The 15,079-nt window shown below is 41.8% G+C and overlaps 1 protein-coding gene across 6 annotated transcripts in view; it reads left to right on the top strand.

The window, feature by feature from the left end:
- Positions 1 to 15,079, top strand: part of SBF1 (SET binding factor 1) — a 186,186-nt gene that overhangs the window by 45,537 nt on the left and 125,570 nt on the right. For all 6 annotated transcript variants that reach the window (XM_030217005.1, XM_030217006.1, XM_030217002.1 and 3 more), the window contains exon 2: positions 10,647 to 10,732. In XM_030217005.1, coding sequence (XP_030072865.1) covers positions 10,647 to 10,732 — 86 coding nt within the window. The remainder of the gene's footprint in view (positions 1 to 10,646; positions 10,733 to 15,079) is intronic.

Below are 15,079 nucleotides of genomic sequence, written 5' to 3'. Positions count from 1 at the left end.
ATATCTGTTCTGAAGGAACAGTAGCCAGTCAGGTTTTTTTTTTTTTTTTTGTTACATTTGTACCCCGCACTTTCCCACTCATGGCAGGCTCAGTGCGGCTTACATGGGGCAATGGCGGGTTAAGTGACTTGCCCAGAGTCACAAGGAGCTGCCTGTGCCTGAAGTGGGAATCGAACTCAGTTCCTCAGTTCCCCAGGACCAAAGTCCACCACCCTAACCACTAGGCCACTCCTCCACTGTTTCTACTATTTGAGATTCTACATGGAATGTTGCTATTCCACTAGCAACATTCCATGTAGAAGTTGGCCCTTGCAGATCACCAATGTGGGCGCGCAGGCTTCTGTGAGTCGTGCAGGACGTCAGACTCACAGAAACAGAAGCCTGCGCAGCCTTCTACATGGAATGTTGCATAGAATCTCCAATAGTAGCAACATTCCATGTAGAATCTCCAGTAGTATCTATTTTATTTTTGTTACATTTGTACCCTGCGCTTTCCCACTCATGGCAGGCTCAATGCGGCTTACATGGGGCAATGGAGGGTTAAGTGACTTGCCCAGAGTCACAAGGAGCTGCCTGTGCCTGAAGTGGGAATCTAACTCCAGAACAATACTCCAGAACTGAATTACATACAGCTTTTATCTTGGTAAAGTGTTATGTGTTTGTATAGAGTGCTCCCTGGCTCTGCTGTAGTCCCCTCTTCCTCTGTTGCCCTGGCTCCAACTACTGATTGAACTGCACTGTGTATAGCTGCATAGTTCAAATTAGGAGGATGTGGCCCGGTGTTCAACCACTCTCCCCTTTCTTCTCTCGCTATGGGGGATGGTGAGAGCAAGCTGGGGGATGAATGTCCTTGGCAAGGAGGAGCAGGTGAGGGGGACAAGAGAACTGGGGTCTTGCTGGTAAGGAGAGAACCAAAGAACAGAGAGAAAGTGGGGTGGGAGGTTAAAGAACTAGCAGACAAAGATAGAGCTGGGAGCTGAATCTGCTAGGAGAGGGGGTGGCTTAGTCTAAGTTGGGGAAGATTGGGCTGGGTAGGGTGAACCATGTTGGGTGGGGAGACTGGAGAGGAGCTGGTCCTTTATGATAAGGGAATTCTGTGCCCCCCCCCAAAAAAATATGCAAATATATGCCGAGGTGGGTTTTTTTGTGTGTGTGAAATTTTTGTTCCTTAACGTCGGCAACAGATGAATCTAGAGACTTGTGGATTGTGACCATCTACCAGCAGGTGGAGATAGGAGAATACTGTCTGACTGACCAAAGAGCATTCCATCCTATAAGACAGTGCTCTCTATCTCCAGCAGGTGGATGGATAGTCTCTCTCAACCTCCTGATCTTATCTGATTGTAGCTCTCATGATCAAAACTAATAGCATTGACCATCCTGTGGGAGGATTGTGCCAGGTACAAATCTCCCACAGGAGTTATTTGACAGGTCAAGGCTGTCAAAAAAAAAAAAAAAAAATCCCAGACCTGTCAAACATGGCTGGAGGACCCCCATCCCACCCCAGATGGAGGCAAACCTGCCCCCTCCTTCCTGGACAGAGAGGGCTGGAGGACCTCCAGTGTCTCCCCCCCCCCCCCCCCAAGTGGGGGAAGAATGGGCTGGGTAGGGTGAACCATGTGGTGTGAGGGGGAGGCAGAGAGGAGCCGACCCTTTATGATAAGGGAATTCTGTGCCTACCCCCCAAAAAATATTTGCAGATATATGCAGAGGGTTGGGGTTTTTTTTTTTTTTTTTTAAGTTTTAGAATTTTCAAAATTTTTGTGGAGAACATTTTTTTTTCTTTGTAGAGAATTCCCCTAGAAGTAGATGTTGATGGTGAAAGTACAAGTTGGACCACATTATCATTCACAAAAACTACATGGTAGCACAGGACCCTTACTTGGGTCCCACATAAATACAAACAAACCCTTATTAAATATAGAGTATAAAACCACAAAATGGAAACAATAAAGCAAAACTGAAATTGAAACCCCAAAAAGCCAGTCTGAGCATGCAGTGTAACCCTAGAGAAAGAAACAAGTGCATTTCTCTGAGGGCCAACAGGCTAGCGTGTCATGGAACTTGGGTTGGAGCAGTGTAAGCAAAGCTTAAGCGCTCTTGAAAATACTCTACTAAGCATATGTTGGCATTCACACATGAGCGTTATGAGAAGAGGAGAGAAAGCTGGTCTTGGGAACTGACCCCGGATCGCCTCCATGGCGGTGGCAGCCCTGACACATAAGTTTGCTAACAACTGTCAATTATAGGATTTTTCTGTAATGCCTTTGGATGCAGATAATTCACATTCACTGAATTTCTGCTTCAAAGAGTGTCAGATTTTCCATCTCATGGATGACGTGGTTATAGCTGGTATGAAAATTTCATGTAGTGAATGGACTATAGTGGATTCTGATCTTACGGAAGAAAATAGCCAAATTGGCACAAAGAATCTTTTAGAGAGTGAACAGCCTAGCTTTGTCCTTAGTGCATCATTCCCTGAGCCTGCCTGTGCCATGACACTCTACTGAGAGCAGTCCATCTCTATCTTTACTGTATTGCCCCCAGAGCCACCTTTTTGTGCATGGGGATGGGTAAATCTGACAGTTGTGGGATTTTTGTTTATTATTTCAGCCTATAATTCACTATAATTTTTCAGGGAAGACTCATTTCCAAAACAACAAACAAGACAAAAGAGCCCATGTCAGACTCGGGAAGGGGGGAATAGATTCCACTGCCCTCAGAAGAAAGGATTTGTCATTCAAAGTCACGAAACCTATGGATTTGTTTTCCAGCGGAGTGATTCGTGCCTAAGAAATGAAATCTGAAATTGGATAAAATTTTAGATTGAAGGAACTAGAGAGGCTGGGACTGAGTCAAAAAAAGTAGAACATGATGCATGACCATTTTGTTACTGCAATTTAATAAATAGATTTCAACATAAATGATCTGTGTGTTTCAGTTCTGTGATGTGTAACGTTATAGTGTTTTAGGAAAGGGAAGGTCGAGACATTTATCTGTATGTAGGCCAATGCAGACTTTTTGTGTCGTGGATCACAGGTGGAGATACCGTTTCTTCCCTCGATTTCGTATGTGGAGAGGACTGTTAAGTGGTCTCAAGTAGGCTTTGGTGTTCTATCATTTTAGTAAACTGTGCCAGCATTTTAAAGGATCATACATTACAGGTTCAAGCATGTTGCATTGTTTTGGCATCCCTCTGTTACATTACAGTGATAAGTATTTTATCTGCACAACCTGCAGGCTGCCTTGACAGGAAAGATGGCCAGCTGCCCACTCACTTTGCAGTAGTTGGATTCTAACAGGGAAGCAGTAGTTTGTATGGGTAACGACTGAGCCCCACAGAAGCCAAATAGAAACCTTCCTATGACTTGGACATTTCAACATTTTCACTTCGGTCCTGACAGCTGCCATGTGGGTGAACTGAGTTATGCAAGGTGTAATGTCAGTCACTGTAACAAAGCATACCTGTGCCAACTTTCTGAACTAATGAAGTAAGAAATCTGCTTCCAGGGCAGGAGGGCTGCTTGCTGTCTTTCTGCAGCTGGACAGTATTATTTGAGAATGCTCATGTTTGAAAATACAAATATCTGATGAGCAAGTCAGGGTGGTTTACTAAAATACATTAAAATAGCATAAAAAGGAATGCCATTTAACATAAGACAGGTACAGATCATACAGAGAAAAGAGGAGATATGATAGAGGTCTATCAAATGAATTGTTTGTTTACTCTTTCCAAAAATACTAGGACTAGGGAGCATGCGATGAAGCTACAAAGTAGTAAATTTAAAATGAATCAGAGAAAAGTTTTTCTCACTCAACATGTAATTAAACTCCGGAATTCATTGCCAGAGAATGTGGTAAAGGTGGTTATCTTAGCAGGGTTTAAAAAAGGTTTGGATGGCTTCCTAAAGGAAAAGTCCATGGACCATTATTAAAATGACTTGGGGAAAATCCACTGCTTATTTATGGGATAAGCAGCATAAAATGTATTGAACTTTGTTGGGATCTTGCCAGGTATTTGGGACCTGGATTGGCCACTATTGGAAACAGGATGCTGGGCTTGATGGACCTTTGGTCTGTCCCAGTGTGCAATACTTATGTACTTATGTAAGAGGAGGAGGTAGGGGATAAAATCATTCAGAGATCACAATTGTCTAGGCTAGCAGCAAATCAGTAGAGACCTCAAAGTAATGGACAAAAGTTAATTGAAAAATAAAAGTTTTTATGGCAGATTTGAATTTCAAAAATGTTTGCACTTGACAGAGTGCAGGGGGAAGATAATTTCAGAGTTTAGGAGCAAGGAAAAAGAATGCAGTATTGCCTAGTGGATTCAAGACGTGCAAAGCAAGGGAACAATAGTAAGACTAAACAATGTGCAATTTAGTGAGTGAGGGGACCGAGCAAGAATATATGGGATAGTCTGAGAAGAAAGATAGAGGGGAACCCCTGAATATGTCTTGTGGTATAGAGAATTTTAAACTGGATGCAGAAGTGAAGGGGCAACCAATGTAATTTGAAAGTAGAAGAGGCATGGTTCAAGTGTGCAAAGCACAGAAAACGGGATGTAGAATTTTGAAAAGTTTTGTAAGCGTTTGGGTGTGGGTCAGTCAGGGATAAATGAAATTGCAAAAGGTGATATTAAGCAGGTGCGAGTCCATGGTGTGAAGTGCTGAGGGTTCATATCAGTTTTTCAAAGGGATCGGAGCCAATGGAGGACAGCATATCCTAATTTCATTTGAAATCTGCTTGTGAAAGGAAAGATCGTAACTGAGAATAATCCCTAGATATCTGAAAGAGTCCATAGTAGGGAGAAACACCAGAAGGAGTGAGAGGTTGGGTCGAGGAAGTTTACCAGTAATCCAGTAAGCTGTTTTTTCTATATTCAGAATTAACGTATGGTTGAAGAGCCAATATTTCACAAGACACAAACAGTAGTACCATATGCATATATAACCCACAGATTATATATGATTTGACATTTGGCACAGGGAAAGTGCAGTTATACACAGGTGTGGCTTATACAAGTATTTACATTCGTAGACAATAAACTGCAATAATTGAATTGCTGCCTTATAAAGCCAATTCCACGTCAACTGGGGAGGGGCTTCATCAGGGAGGGAGACCTATAATGATGTTGCACGACCTAGGTTTCTGCATGGTGTTCGTATCTATATTTTGCATATATAACCCACGGGATATATAAAGGTGCGGGGTATACACAAACTTGCATACAACAGCACCTAGTTTATGTGGGTTATACTTGGGCATGGGTTATATATGTGAAAATATGGTACAATGTAGAACGATCAGGCTGTAGAGGTGAGGTAGAGAAGAGTAAAAATGTCATTGGCATAGAAAAAAAGCATTGACATCAGTATCCTAAATAAGGGTGGCTAGTGGGCTAAGGAAAATATTATATGACAGAGAGATGAATTAGAGCCTTGAAATACTCCAAAGGACAATGGATATGAAACAGGTGGTGAATAATTGGAAGTGAAATTTATCTGCCTTCATATCTCTATGCTAATTCACATATTAACTGCATAGTATGTTAGGGGTGGAAAATGGATATAGATTGCACACTGCAGTTAGTGTATGGTACTTATGCACTGTCACTTTTCACCTGAAGATGAGGTATTAAGTGTATCTGTGGTAACTGGAAACAGTCCTAATGTATAGTAAAGAACATTTCAGTGCAGTAACTGCAGAGGACATAGTAGATGACGGCAGATAAAGACCTGTACGGTCCATCCAGTCTGCCCAACAAGATAAACTCATTGTTTTTTGGTGAAATACCCTCACACCCCACTCCCATGACCACAACTAACCCTCCCAGCAAAACCAACCCTCTCCCCCCCACACGTCACTTTCCCTCCCCCTCCCACACCCATCTTAATAAGAGCAAATGTTTCAGAAAGGGCTCCCATATTGCCTCCCACTTCGCCACAGTACGACAACGGTCATTCCTTGTCAAGTGGTCTGGAGGTCCCTGCGCAAAGGCTGCAGTATGGGGGTCAAACAGATTACTATATCTCAGCAAGTATTGCATCGGCGAACGTAAAACTTTACCAATGTTCATTGGGGACATGTATGAATATTCACAGAAAATTTCATCGAAATCTGTGATGGTTGCGCAGGGACCACCAGACCACTTGACATGTAAGTTGCATACATTATCTCCATACATGCCACCAGAAATTCCTGCAGGGCTTTTGCATATCAGGCTCATTTTTGCTGTTAAATACAAATGTAAAAACGTACGTATTTTAAGTAAAAAGTTTAAGAATATGCATCATAAACCAACAGAACCATAATAATCTTGAAAACAGTGTTTTTCAAAAGATTCAGCAGCACAGAAAATAGAGGAATGTCATCCCCAGTACTCTCTGTAATCTTTAACCCCCACACTTAGCTGCTTCTGGTTTAAATAAGCAGCTGACTAACCAGGGAATAATCAGGCAGCAGGAATCTCAAGTTTCAAGTTTAATTGTGTTTGATATGCCACCAATTGTCATGTCTTCACAGCAGGTTACAATAAAATCTCAATAGCTGACTCAAACCATGCCCCCCTCCCCCCCCCCCCCCCCCCCCCCCAAGTTCAGAGAGAGTAATCTTGTAGAAGCCACCTAAAATTAAATCAACTTCACATGGAGCTATCCAACCTATTGAAGCACATCAAATTTCAAATCGGTGACAGTTGATCATTGCTGACAATTCTTTCATTCTAATGGGGTTGTCAAAAGTAAGCATATGAATCTTACTTTAGTGATCCTAGTTCTCGTGTTTTTCATACATGCAATAAGGTCAAGGCCTTGGTGTAACATAAACCGCAGCACTTGATTTACATGGAAAGATCTGAGGAGAAAAACCCTGAAAAAACTAACACACACTACAGTGACCACAAGGGTAGTGGCCTGAAATTGATTCAACGTCAGCTTGCCCTGTAGGAAAATTCATGGAGCCCAAAAAGTCTTAGATTTCTGATGTTTATGTGCAAACAGTGACAAAGAACCAAACTGAATGCTGTTGGAATACTGGCCAATGCATTCTTATTATATCCTTATTCAAGAAATCTGTCATGATGGAATAAGGTAAGGCACAAACCAAACAATTCTGTGAGGAAATGAGGCCTTTCATTAGCAAAATGCATATTTATCTATTTTTCAGTCAAAAGTTACCCTAATGATCCAATAAGAACTCTGTATAGTGTTCAAAACAGTAAAGATTGAAGAAAGCTATCATTATAGTTTTCTTAGTCTATACTGTTTTGAACACTATACAGAGTGCTTTTTTTTATTATTTCTATTTGAGATTGGGTATTTTTTTTTTTTTTTTTAAATTTAAGTTTTATACACTTTCACCTAATGAAGATGACAAAATATCCTTGGTCACGTTTTTGATTAAGAAACCCAAAGGAACATAGTGCTCAATCTGGTACATTTCTGCAATTCAAGGAGTGCAAGGAATCCCTTTTCAGGTCATTAAGTGAGATTATAAAATACACTTTCAGTAATACAGATTTATTCTTTCTCAAAGGAATCCACATAAAGGTGTGTTGTATTGAGGGCCACTGTTGCCCTCATAGAGGCAGCTTTAAACTGCTGGCAAAATTCCTTGATTAAATATAAAGAAACACTTGAGAGACAAAAAAAAAAAATCAATTTTGAGTCCTTGGTTCAAGAGCCCAAGTGTCCAAAATGTCCTGCACAATCATACTACAACCACTACTACTGTGACTACTTATCACTTCTATAGCTTTATTAGACTTATGTAGCACTGACCACAAACGTGTAAGACCCTTTCTTGCACTCAAGTGGTGTCCATAAGCGACCCGTTTTTTCTAATTCAGCAGTGGTCTTTATAAAGACCAGTTCTGCTCATTTTTCAAGATACATCAACGGAAATATCTACAGTTGTTGAATATTTTCATTAAGTCTCCTGAGGCAGGCACGTATGTGCTGAAACCTGTTCAAGACAAACAGGATAAATAAAGGGATAAGGAAGTTTCATTTCTTATGGGAATAACTAAAACAGTATGGGTACTGAAGTCTCTGCATGCCCTTTTAGAGGCAGAAACCTAGTTGGGTGCCAAGAACTGTCATCCTCAGAGGGAGAAAATGTCTTGACCTTTTATTAAAGTCAAGAGTCTTTATACATATATAACACGGCACAATACTGTGCATAATTCTAGGTACACTGCAATTAATGTAAACACCTATCGTGTATGTCACTTTAATGTTGCACTATAATTACACAGGGTTTTGTGTTAAGACTCAAAACATCACAATAGACTTTCAAGCATTTTTGAGTAAACTTAGATAATTAATTCACAACTGTTAAAAAGACTCCAGCAAACTGGAGTGTGTGACTGAAAACACCGGAGGAGATTCTAGCAGAATCAAAAAGCACAGGGCTGAAACCATGGTTAGCATAGAAAGACTTATCCGTAGATATAAAAAAAAAATTGAGTAAATCTTGATATGGTTCCAAGAATACAGATCAGATGAGCAGAGTTGCAAACAACTGAAGAAAAGTATCAACAAAGAAAGAGCAAATTCCTGAGACGGTCAGCCTTCTTGGAGGATTTTCCAATGAGTTATGCAACTTTTGGTAAAATGTAAAAGGAGGGCACATATTGGAAAGATTCAATTAAAAATAAATTAAAGAACCCATCTCATGTCCCTCAGCAACTGATGCAGAAGTTGATAAGCTTGCAAAGGGAGTTGGGGCCTGAAGGCATATTATAATAATGTACTGGGTCTGGAAGTTGCTTCTAGTCGTGGTGTTGGACTCATTTCTGTGTTGGGCCACACTAGGGAAGAGAAAATGTAGAAGTTTCTAACTGGTGGGCAAGGTCACAATTAAGTTAATGTGTACATAGTTACATAGTTATAGTATGTGTATACATTTTTGTTGTGCCTGTTAAAATAACCACCAGCTGACTAATGGTGAAGCCTGGAAGTATTGCTGCTCTCTGCAGGAAGGGCCTGACAGTATTGGTGTAACAGTGGTAGCTCTGTTAATATATATGTAGTCGTTCTCCTTGGTTAGTATGTTGGCTGACTGAAATTAAAATGACTGGTGGTGCCACTATGAGCAGTCCCCCAAGAAAGGGCAGAGCAGAGTTGCAAGAAATGGTGGGAAGCATTTTGCCCAGCTATAGATGGAGAGAGAGAAAAAGCAACATGGCAAAGGGCAAGCAGAGCGCAGCAAGAATAAGTTGTATGGTACTGCCCGCGGAGGGGAAGAGACAGCTGTGTATACTGGCAAAAGAAAGAAGCGCAAAGCCAGGGACATTATGGCCTTCTGGTCTCTGTGTGAGACGTACTAAATAATAGCGCTTGGTTTCATTTTCTAGAGTTTCCTTGGTCAGTGAGTTTAATGGTTGTAATTCTTCAACTAGCCCAGAGCTTGGGGTGGGGGGGCATTTTAATATTGACATTGATCCTGGAAATACTGGCCCCTGATTCTTCAGAGTGAGGCACTAGACAGTGAAAAGTGTAAAAAATGCACCATGTCAGTGATGCAGCTACAGATCACACACTTTCAGGGTGAGATTGGGCAGAGAACCAGGGAAAGACACATGGGCTGAAAGATGGAGTTTGTCAGGCTGGAAATGGTCTGTATGTTTGATACCTCTTGTCTGTAGCCTTCCTTTTTATAACCAGATCTGTTCACTATAATGATGTTTTCACTGTGATCGGTCAGTCTACGATATCCAAATCTGTAGTCAAGGATGTTAAAGCCAAACGTTATTTTCAAGAAAATTGACAATAGAAGGCTGCGTTGCCTCTGTTTTTCAGATCATGCTCCACTAAACTCTGAACAGTAATGAGTATTGGTTGGGCCTGGAAGGGATCCTGCTCAATCTCCATGAAATAACAGGAAAATCAGTACCAGGCGATCTATTTTGAAAAACAATAATTTGTTTCAAAAATTGGGAGCAATTAAGAATTCAACCTTTTGTATGTCTGCCATGGTGTGCTTTAATGTGGCACACTTACTTTTGGGTTTCCATACTAAAAATCTTTCTGTATTAGAAGTAAGATTCAAACAGAAAACAGAAGAACAGCAACCCTTGTAGCCGTGCAAACAAAACAGTCACAACAAGGGCGACAAAAGAAAGGTGGGACAGCAGGTGATGTGAAAACTTGTCCTATATTGAACATCCAAGACTTGACACGGGCCTTCCTCAGGAGTCACTTAAAATTGGATGTGTATAGTTGAAAAAATGCAGGTATATTCAGTGTCTGAATCAAAGATTTATCTTTATAAACTGTCTGGTGAAAGCGCCTTCAAACTCTCTCGGACTCAGGTGAGGACACGGCTTGTGTCGAGTCCTGAATGTTCAACAAAGGACAAGTTTTCACATCGCCTGCTGCCCCCCCCCCCCCCCTTTCTTTTGTCGCCCTTGTTGTGACTGTTTTGTTAGAAGTAAGATTAACATGGAGAAATTGGTACTAACCTGCCGTACTGAAGGATAGCTTATGTACTTTAGCCTGAGTGTTTGGCTTCTCTGGTTTTTGCAGTTACTTGTGCAGCTATTCACACTTGGTGTGTCCTGTCGCAAGTTCACGGAACTGTACTGGAACACTCTTGCATGCTTGCGTAGTTGATGTGTTTTTAACTTGATCTCTTTTCTACAGGCAGTGGGGAAGGCCAGGGTCAGATCGTACAGCGCTTTCCAGAAAAGGACTGGGAGGATAACCCCTTCCCTCAAGGCATCGAGTTGGTGAGTTTGACCCTCCTGTGGCTTGGGAAGTGTGACTGATTGATGGTTTACTGCACACTGAAGCGTCATCAGACTGAAGAGGCTACAGCTGATGCTCTTCTACTTACCTTAACACAACACTGTATTTTCATCTGATCCAGCTCTGGAGCGGTGCATCTCTCACATTTTATGACGTGATTTGGCACATCATAGTGCCTTTTATTTAAAGTATTGTGTAACTTTAGGGAGGGAAAAGTGTATGAAAAAGTGAGGGTGTGGGTCCTCCTGGAAATGAGAAGATAGAAGAGGGCTGGTATTAATGTGGAATGATGGGAGAGAAGGGAAACCCAAAGGGAGTGGGGGGAGGGGCAAATGAAATCTGAGGTAAAATGGATGTCTTTGTCAAAACTGGGATTAAAACTCCTGCCCCAGATGTTACCCAGGCAATATTCTGTACTTTGACCTCTAAACCTCAATGTATCCACTAAGGCATGGTAGGCAACCATAGTCCTTGAGGGCCACAACTCAGTTGGGTTTTCAAGATTTTCATAATGAATATGCATTGGATCTATTTGTATACAAATGGAAGCAGTACGTGAAAATCAATCTTGCACATATTAGGTGTGGAAAACCCGACTGGGTTGTGGCCGTCATGGACTGGGTTGCCCACCTGTGCCCTAAAGGGGATTGCCTGGGGGCTGTTCTTCAGTGTCATATCTTTGCTATGCGCTAGAGGAAATTTGCACTTGAAATGACATTTAAATGAAATCTAATTGTTCCCTAGTCCTTAAATATACGTTAATGGCGTATTAAAAGTACTACTATGCTGGCAAAATGCAGGAGGAATCTTGTGTAATCCAGGTCTTTCCCTGCACATTAAGACACACAGAAATTGATGTCCACTAGGTGCATCACCCGTTTTTCCTTAACTTTTTCCATACCCTCTCTAAACCCTACTTAATCTTTGGCTTTACCCTCAGTTTCCATTACTGAGGCTTTTCTGTGCCTGTCCCATGCTTTCTTGAATTCTGGTACTGATTTTTTTTCCCTGTTACATCTTGTGGAAGACTATTCATAAGTCCTTTACCCTTCCTGAGGAAAAAAAATATAATTTTTTTAGGTGGCTATAGGTGTTTAGACCCGGGGTAACCTATCATGTCCTCTTGTCTTGGAATTTCCATTGAAATGTGCCAGCTTCTTATGTAATATTGATAGTTTTCAGGTATAGAAATGTTGGACTCTTTCAGGCAACCTGTCCATCGATACAGCATTCGTCTGTCTTTGTTAAAACACGGCAGATAAAGACCATATGGCCTATCAAGTTTTCCTATCCATACAACTACTGAGTTCTTCAGTCCCTTCTCCCATAGAGAACCTCTGTGCTTATCCCCTGCTTTCTTGAATTAGATACAGTCCTTGTCTCCACTATCTCCACTGAGAGGCTGTCCCATGCATCCACCACCCTTTTTGTAAAGAAATATTTTAGATTGTATCCTATGATACCTCATTCCAGAGCTTCCTTTCAATTGAAAGAGGCCCATGTATGTAACATAGTAGATGACGGCACACATGTATGTAACATAGTAACATAGTAGATGACGGCAGAAAAAGACCTGCACGGTCCATCCAGTCTGCCCAACAAGACAACATATGTGTAAACCTTACCTTGATTTGTACCTGCCTTATTCAGGGCACAGACCGTACAAGTCTGCGCAGCAGTACTTCCCGCCTCCCATCACCGGCTCTGGCACAGACCGTATAAGTCTGCCCTCCACTATCCTCGCCTCCCAACCACCAAACCCCTCTTCCCCCCACCCAATTTCGGCTAGGCTTCTGAGGATCCATTCCTTCTGCACAGGATTCCTTTATGCATATCCCACGCATGTTTGAATTCCGTTACCGTTTTCATCTCCACCACCTCCCGCGGGAGGGCATTCCAAACATCCACCACCGTCTCCGTGAAAAAATACTTCCTGAAGTGTATGTGTATGTGATGATCTAATGTTCCAAGCCTAGGAGGACAAGATACAGGCAAATAACTGGGCTGAATTGAATGAACGGGGTTTGTATGTTTTTTTTTTTTTTTTTTTCATTGTTTATTTTCAAAAGGGCAGATGCCATTTAATATATTTAAATGATTAACAACTCTTGCTTTTTATTTTTAAAAGTGAGTACGGATATGTGTAATGGGTGTAATATTACTAAATACACTTCACCAAAAGTTGTGCTCTAGGCTCCCACAACTAGAAAATACCATTAAAAAAAAATACTTTTAATCATTTTTTTCATGAAGGAAAAAGCATCAGATATACAGGTCAATGTACTTCATATAACCTGTTTTTGTTTTTCATCAATCACTGGCTTCACTCCTTGAGCTTATAGGGTGTATATTGAAATTCATATTGAAGGGGCTTCAGTCTCTTGTGCTCTATTAATTAGCTTAGGGGCCCTTTTACTAAACGACATTAAGCACTTAATGCTTGGCTTATGCCGCATTAACTGCTAGCACAGAGCTGTGATAAGGGGCTTTGCGGTATGTTCACAGCGTGTGGTAAACCCAGTGTATTTTTTTTTTTTGTACCAGGGGGAGTGGCATGGGCGGAGAATGACCGTGCAAGATGCCCTGCAGTTAACATAATGCGCTTACCATGTTGTGTGCCCACTGCCTCCTAAATAGGTACATAGGGGTAATTCTATACAGGTCACCTAAAGTTAGGCACCAAGATGCTGCATGAATTCTGTATTGCGGTTAAATTGCCTGTGGTAGCATGGCTCCACGGCCAGGGTTGGAACTCTGAGGAATACAGACACACAAGGGTTGTAAGTAACACAGCTTTATAAGTTCAAAGTAAGGATTTTCCAAGTCTGTTATCGCCACAGGCTGGAATACTCGAACCAAACAATTACTTGAAGCTTTACTATAGTTTCTTTGAGCCTTGTCCCTGACAGGCTCCACAATTCAGTGTACGCTACTTTTCCCTCTTCACAGTCCCCGCAGGCTGTCCCAGACATGGTTTCCACAGGTTCGACAGACAGTCACTCCTTAACTCTAAAGTTCCTGTACTCAGACAGTCTCTCTCTCTCTCTCTCAGCTCCATGGGTTGAGTCAACACTCTATTAACTTGTCCTACCTCACTGAAGCCTTTGCTTATGGCAAACACAGGGGGTATCAGTGTCTGCTGAGGGCTGCTCCTCTTCCCCAGGCTCTCCCCAGGTGCTGTACCTGGGAGGATTCCTTCACTTGGGGCTTCCCTGTTCTGATCTACTACTACTACTACTATTTAACATTTCTAGAGCGCTACAAAGTGTACGCAGCGCTGTACAAACACAGAAGAAAGACAGTCCCTGCTCAAAGAGCTTACAATCTAATAGACAAAAAGTAAAGCATTTAAATTTAAAATATTTAAGCAGTCAAGCACAAGAGAACAGTCACAGAAGGACAGAAGATGTTGAAGGGTGGTCAGTGTGATTAGGTGTAACTCTGGTTGGAGTAGTGGGAGAAGGTGATAGGAGATATACTATAGGATGTCATTCTGAGGCCAGGCTAAGTCTAAAGCAGGAGAAGGTATTCTCTGCAGCCTATCTGTGAGATGGAAAATGCTCTCTGAAGCTGCTGCTATAAGTTGTTAGTTTTCTCTCCCTGAAAGAGATCCAAGCCACACCCACGAAGTTCAAACTGTCAGTGGGGAGGGTGAGGGGAGGAAATGGCAGTGCTTGATGAAAAAGAGAGCTCAGTTTGATAGGAGATATACTATAGGATGTCATTCTGAGGCCAGGCTAAGTCTAAAGCAGGAGAAGGTATTCTCTGCAGCCTATCTGTGAGATGGAAAATGCTCTCTGAAGCTGCTGCTATAAGTTGTTAGTTTTCTCTCCCTGAAAGAGATCCAAGCCACACCCACGAAGTTCAAACTGTAAGTGGGGAGGGTGAGGGGAGGAAATGGCAGTGCTTGATGAAAAAGAGAGCTCAGTTTGATAGGAGATATACTATAGGATGTCATTCTGAGGCCAGGCTAAGTCTAAAGCAGGAGAAGGTATTCTCTGCAGCCTATCTGTGAGATGGAAAATGCTCTCTGAAGCTGCTGAGGCATTTAACCTTCTCCCTGCTCCACCCCAAGGGTTAGCTCCACCTGCCCTAAGGTGGCTCACTCTCAACATCAGTGAGGAAGTGATCTTATGAGAACTCAGCCATATACCACTCCCTCCCTCACATTGCTGCTATAGAATACTAGTGTAAGTCAGCTTTTATATGCTGACATTAGGTGCAGCTGTGTACACCTTGTCCATAGGTGGTGTAAATGTCCACAACTAAATATTGCAATTTACGCATAACTGTCTGTATTCTGTAACCTTAACACACAAATGAAAACA

This window comes from Microcaecilia unicolor, chromosome 10, assembly GCF_901765095.1.
Source record: "Microcaecilia unicolor chromosome 10, aMicUni1.1, whole genome shotgun sequence".
In the NCBI taxonomy this organism is placed as follows: domain Eukaryota; kingdom Metazoa; phylum Chordata; class Amphibia; order Gymnophiona; family Siphonopidae; genus Microcaecilia; species Microcaecilia unicolor.
The sequence above is the reverse complement of the archived record's forward strand: the minus strand, read 5'-3'. Positions and strand labels throughout refer to the sequence as shown.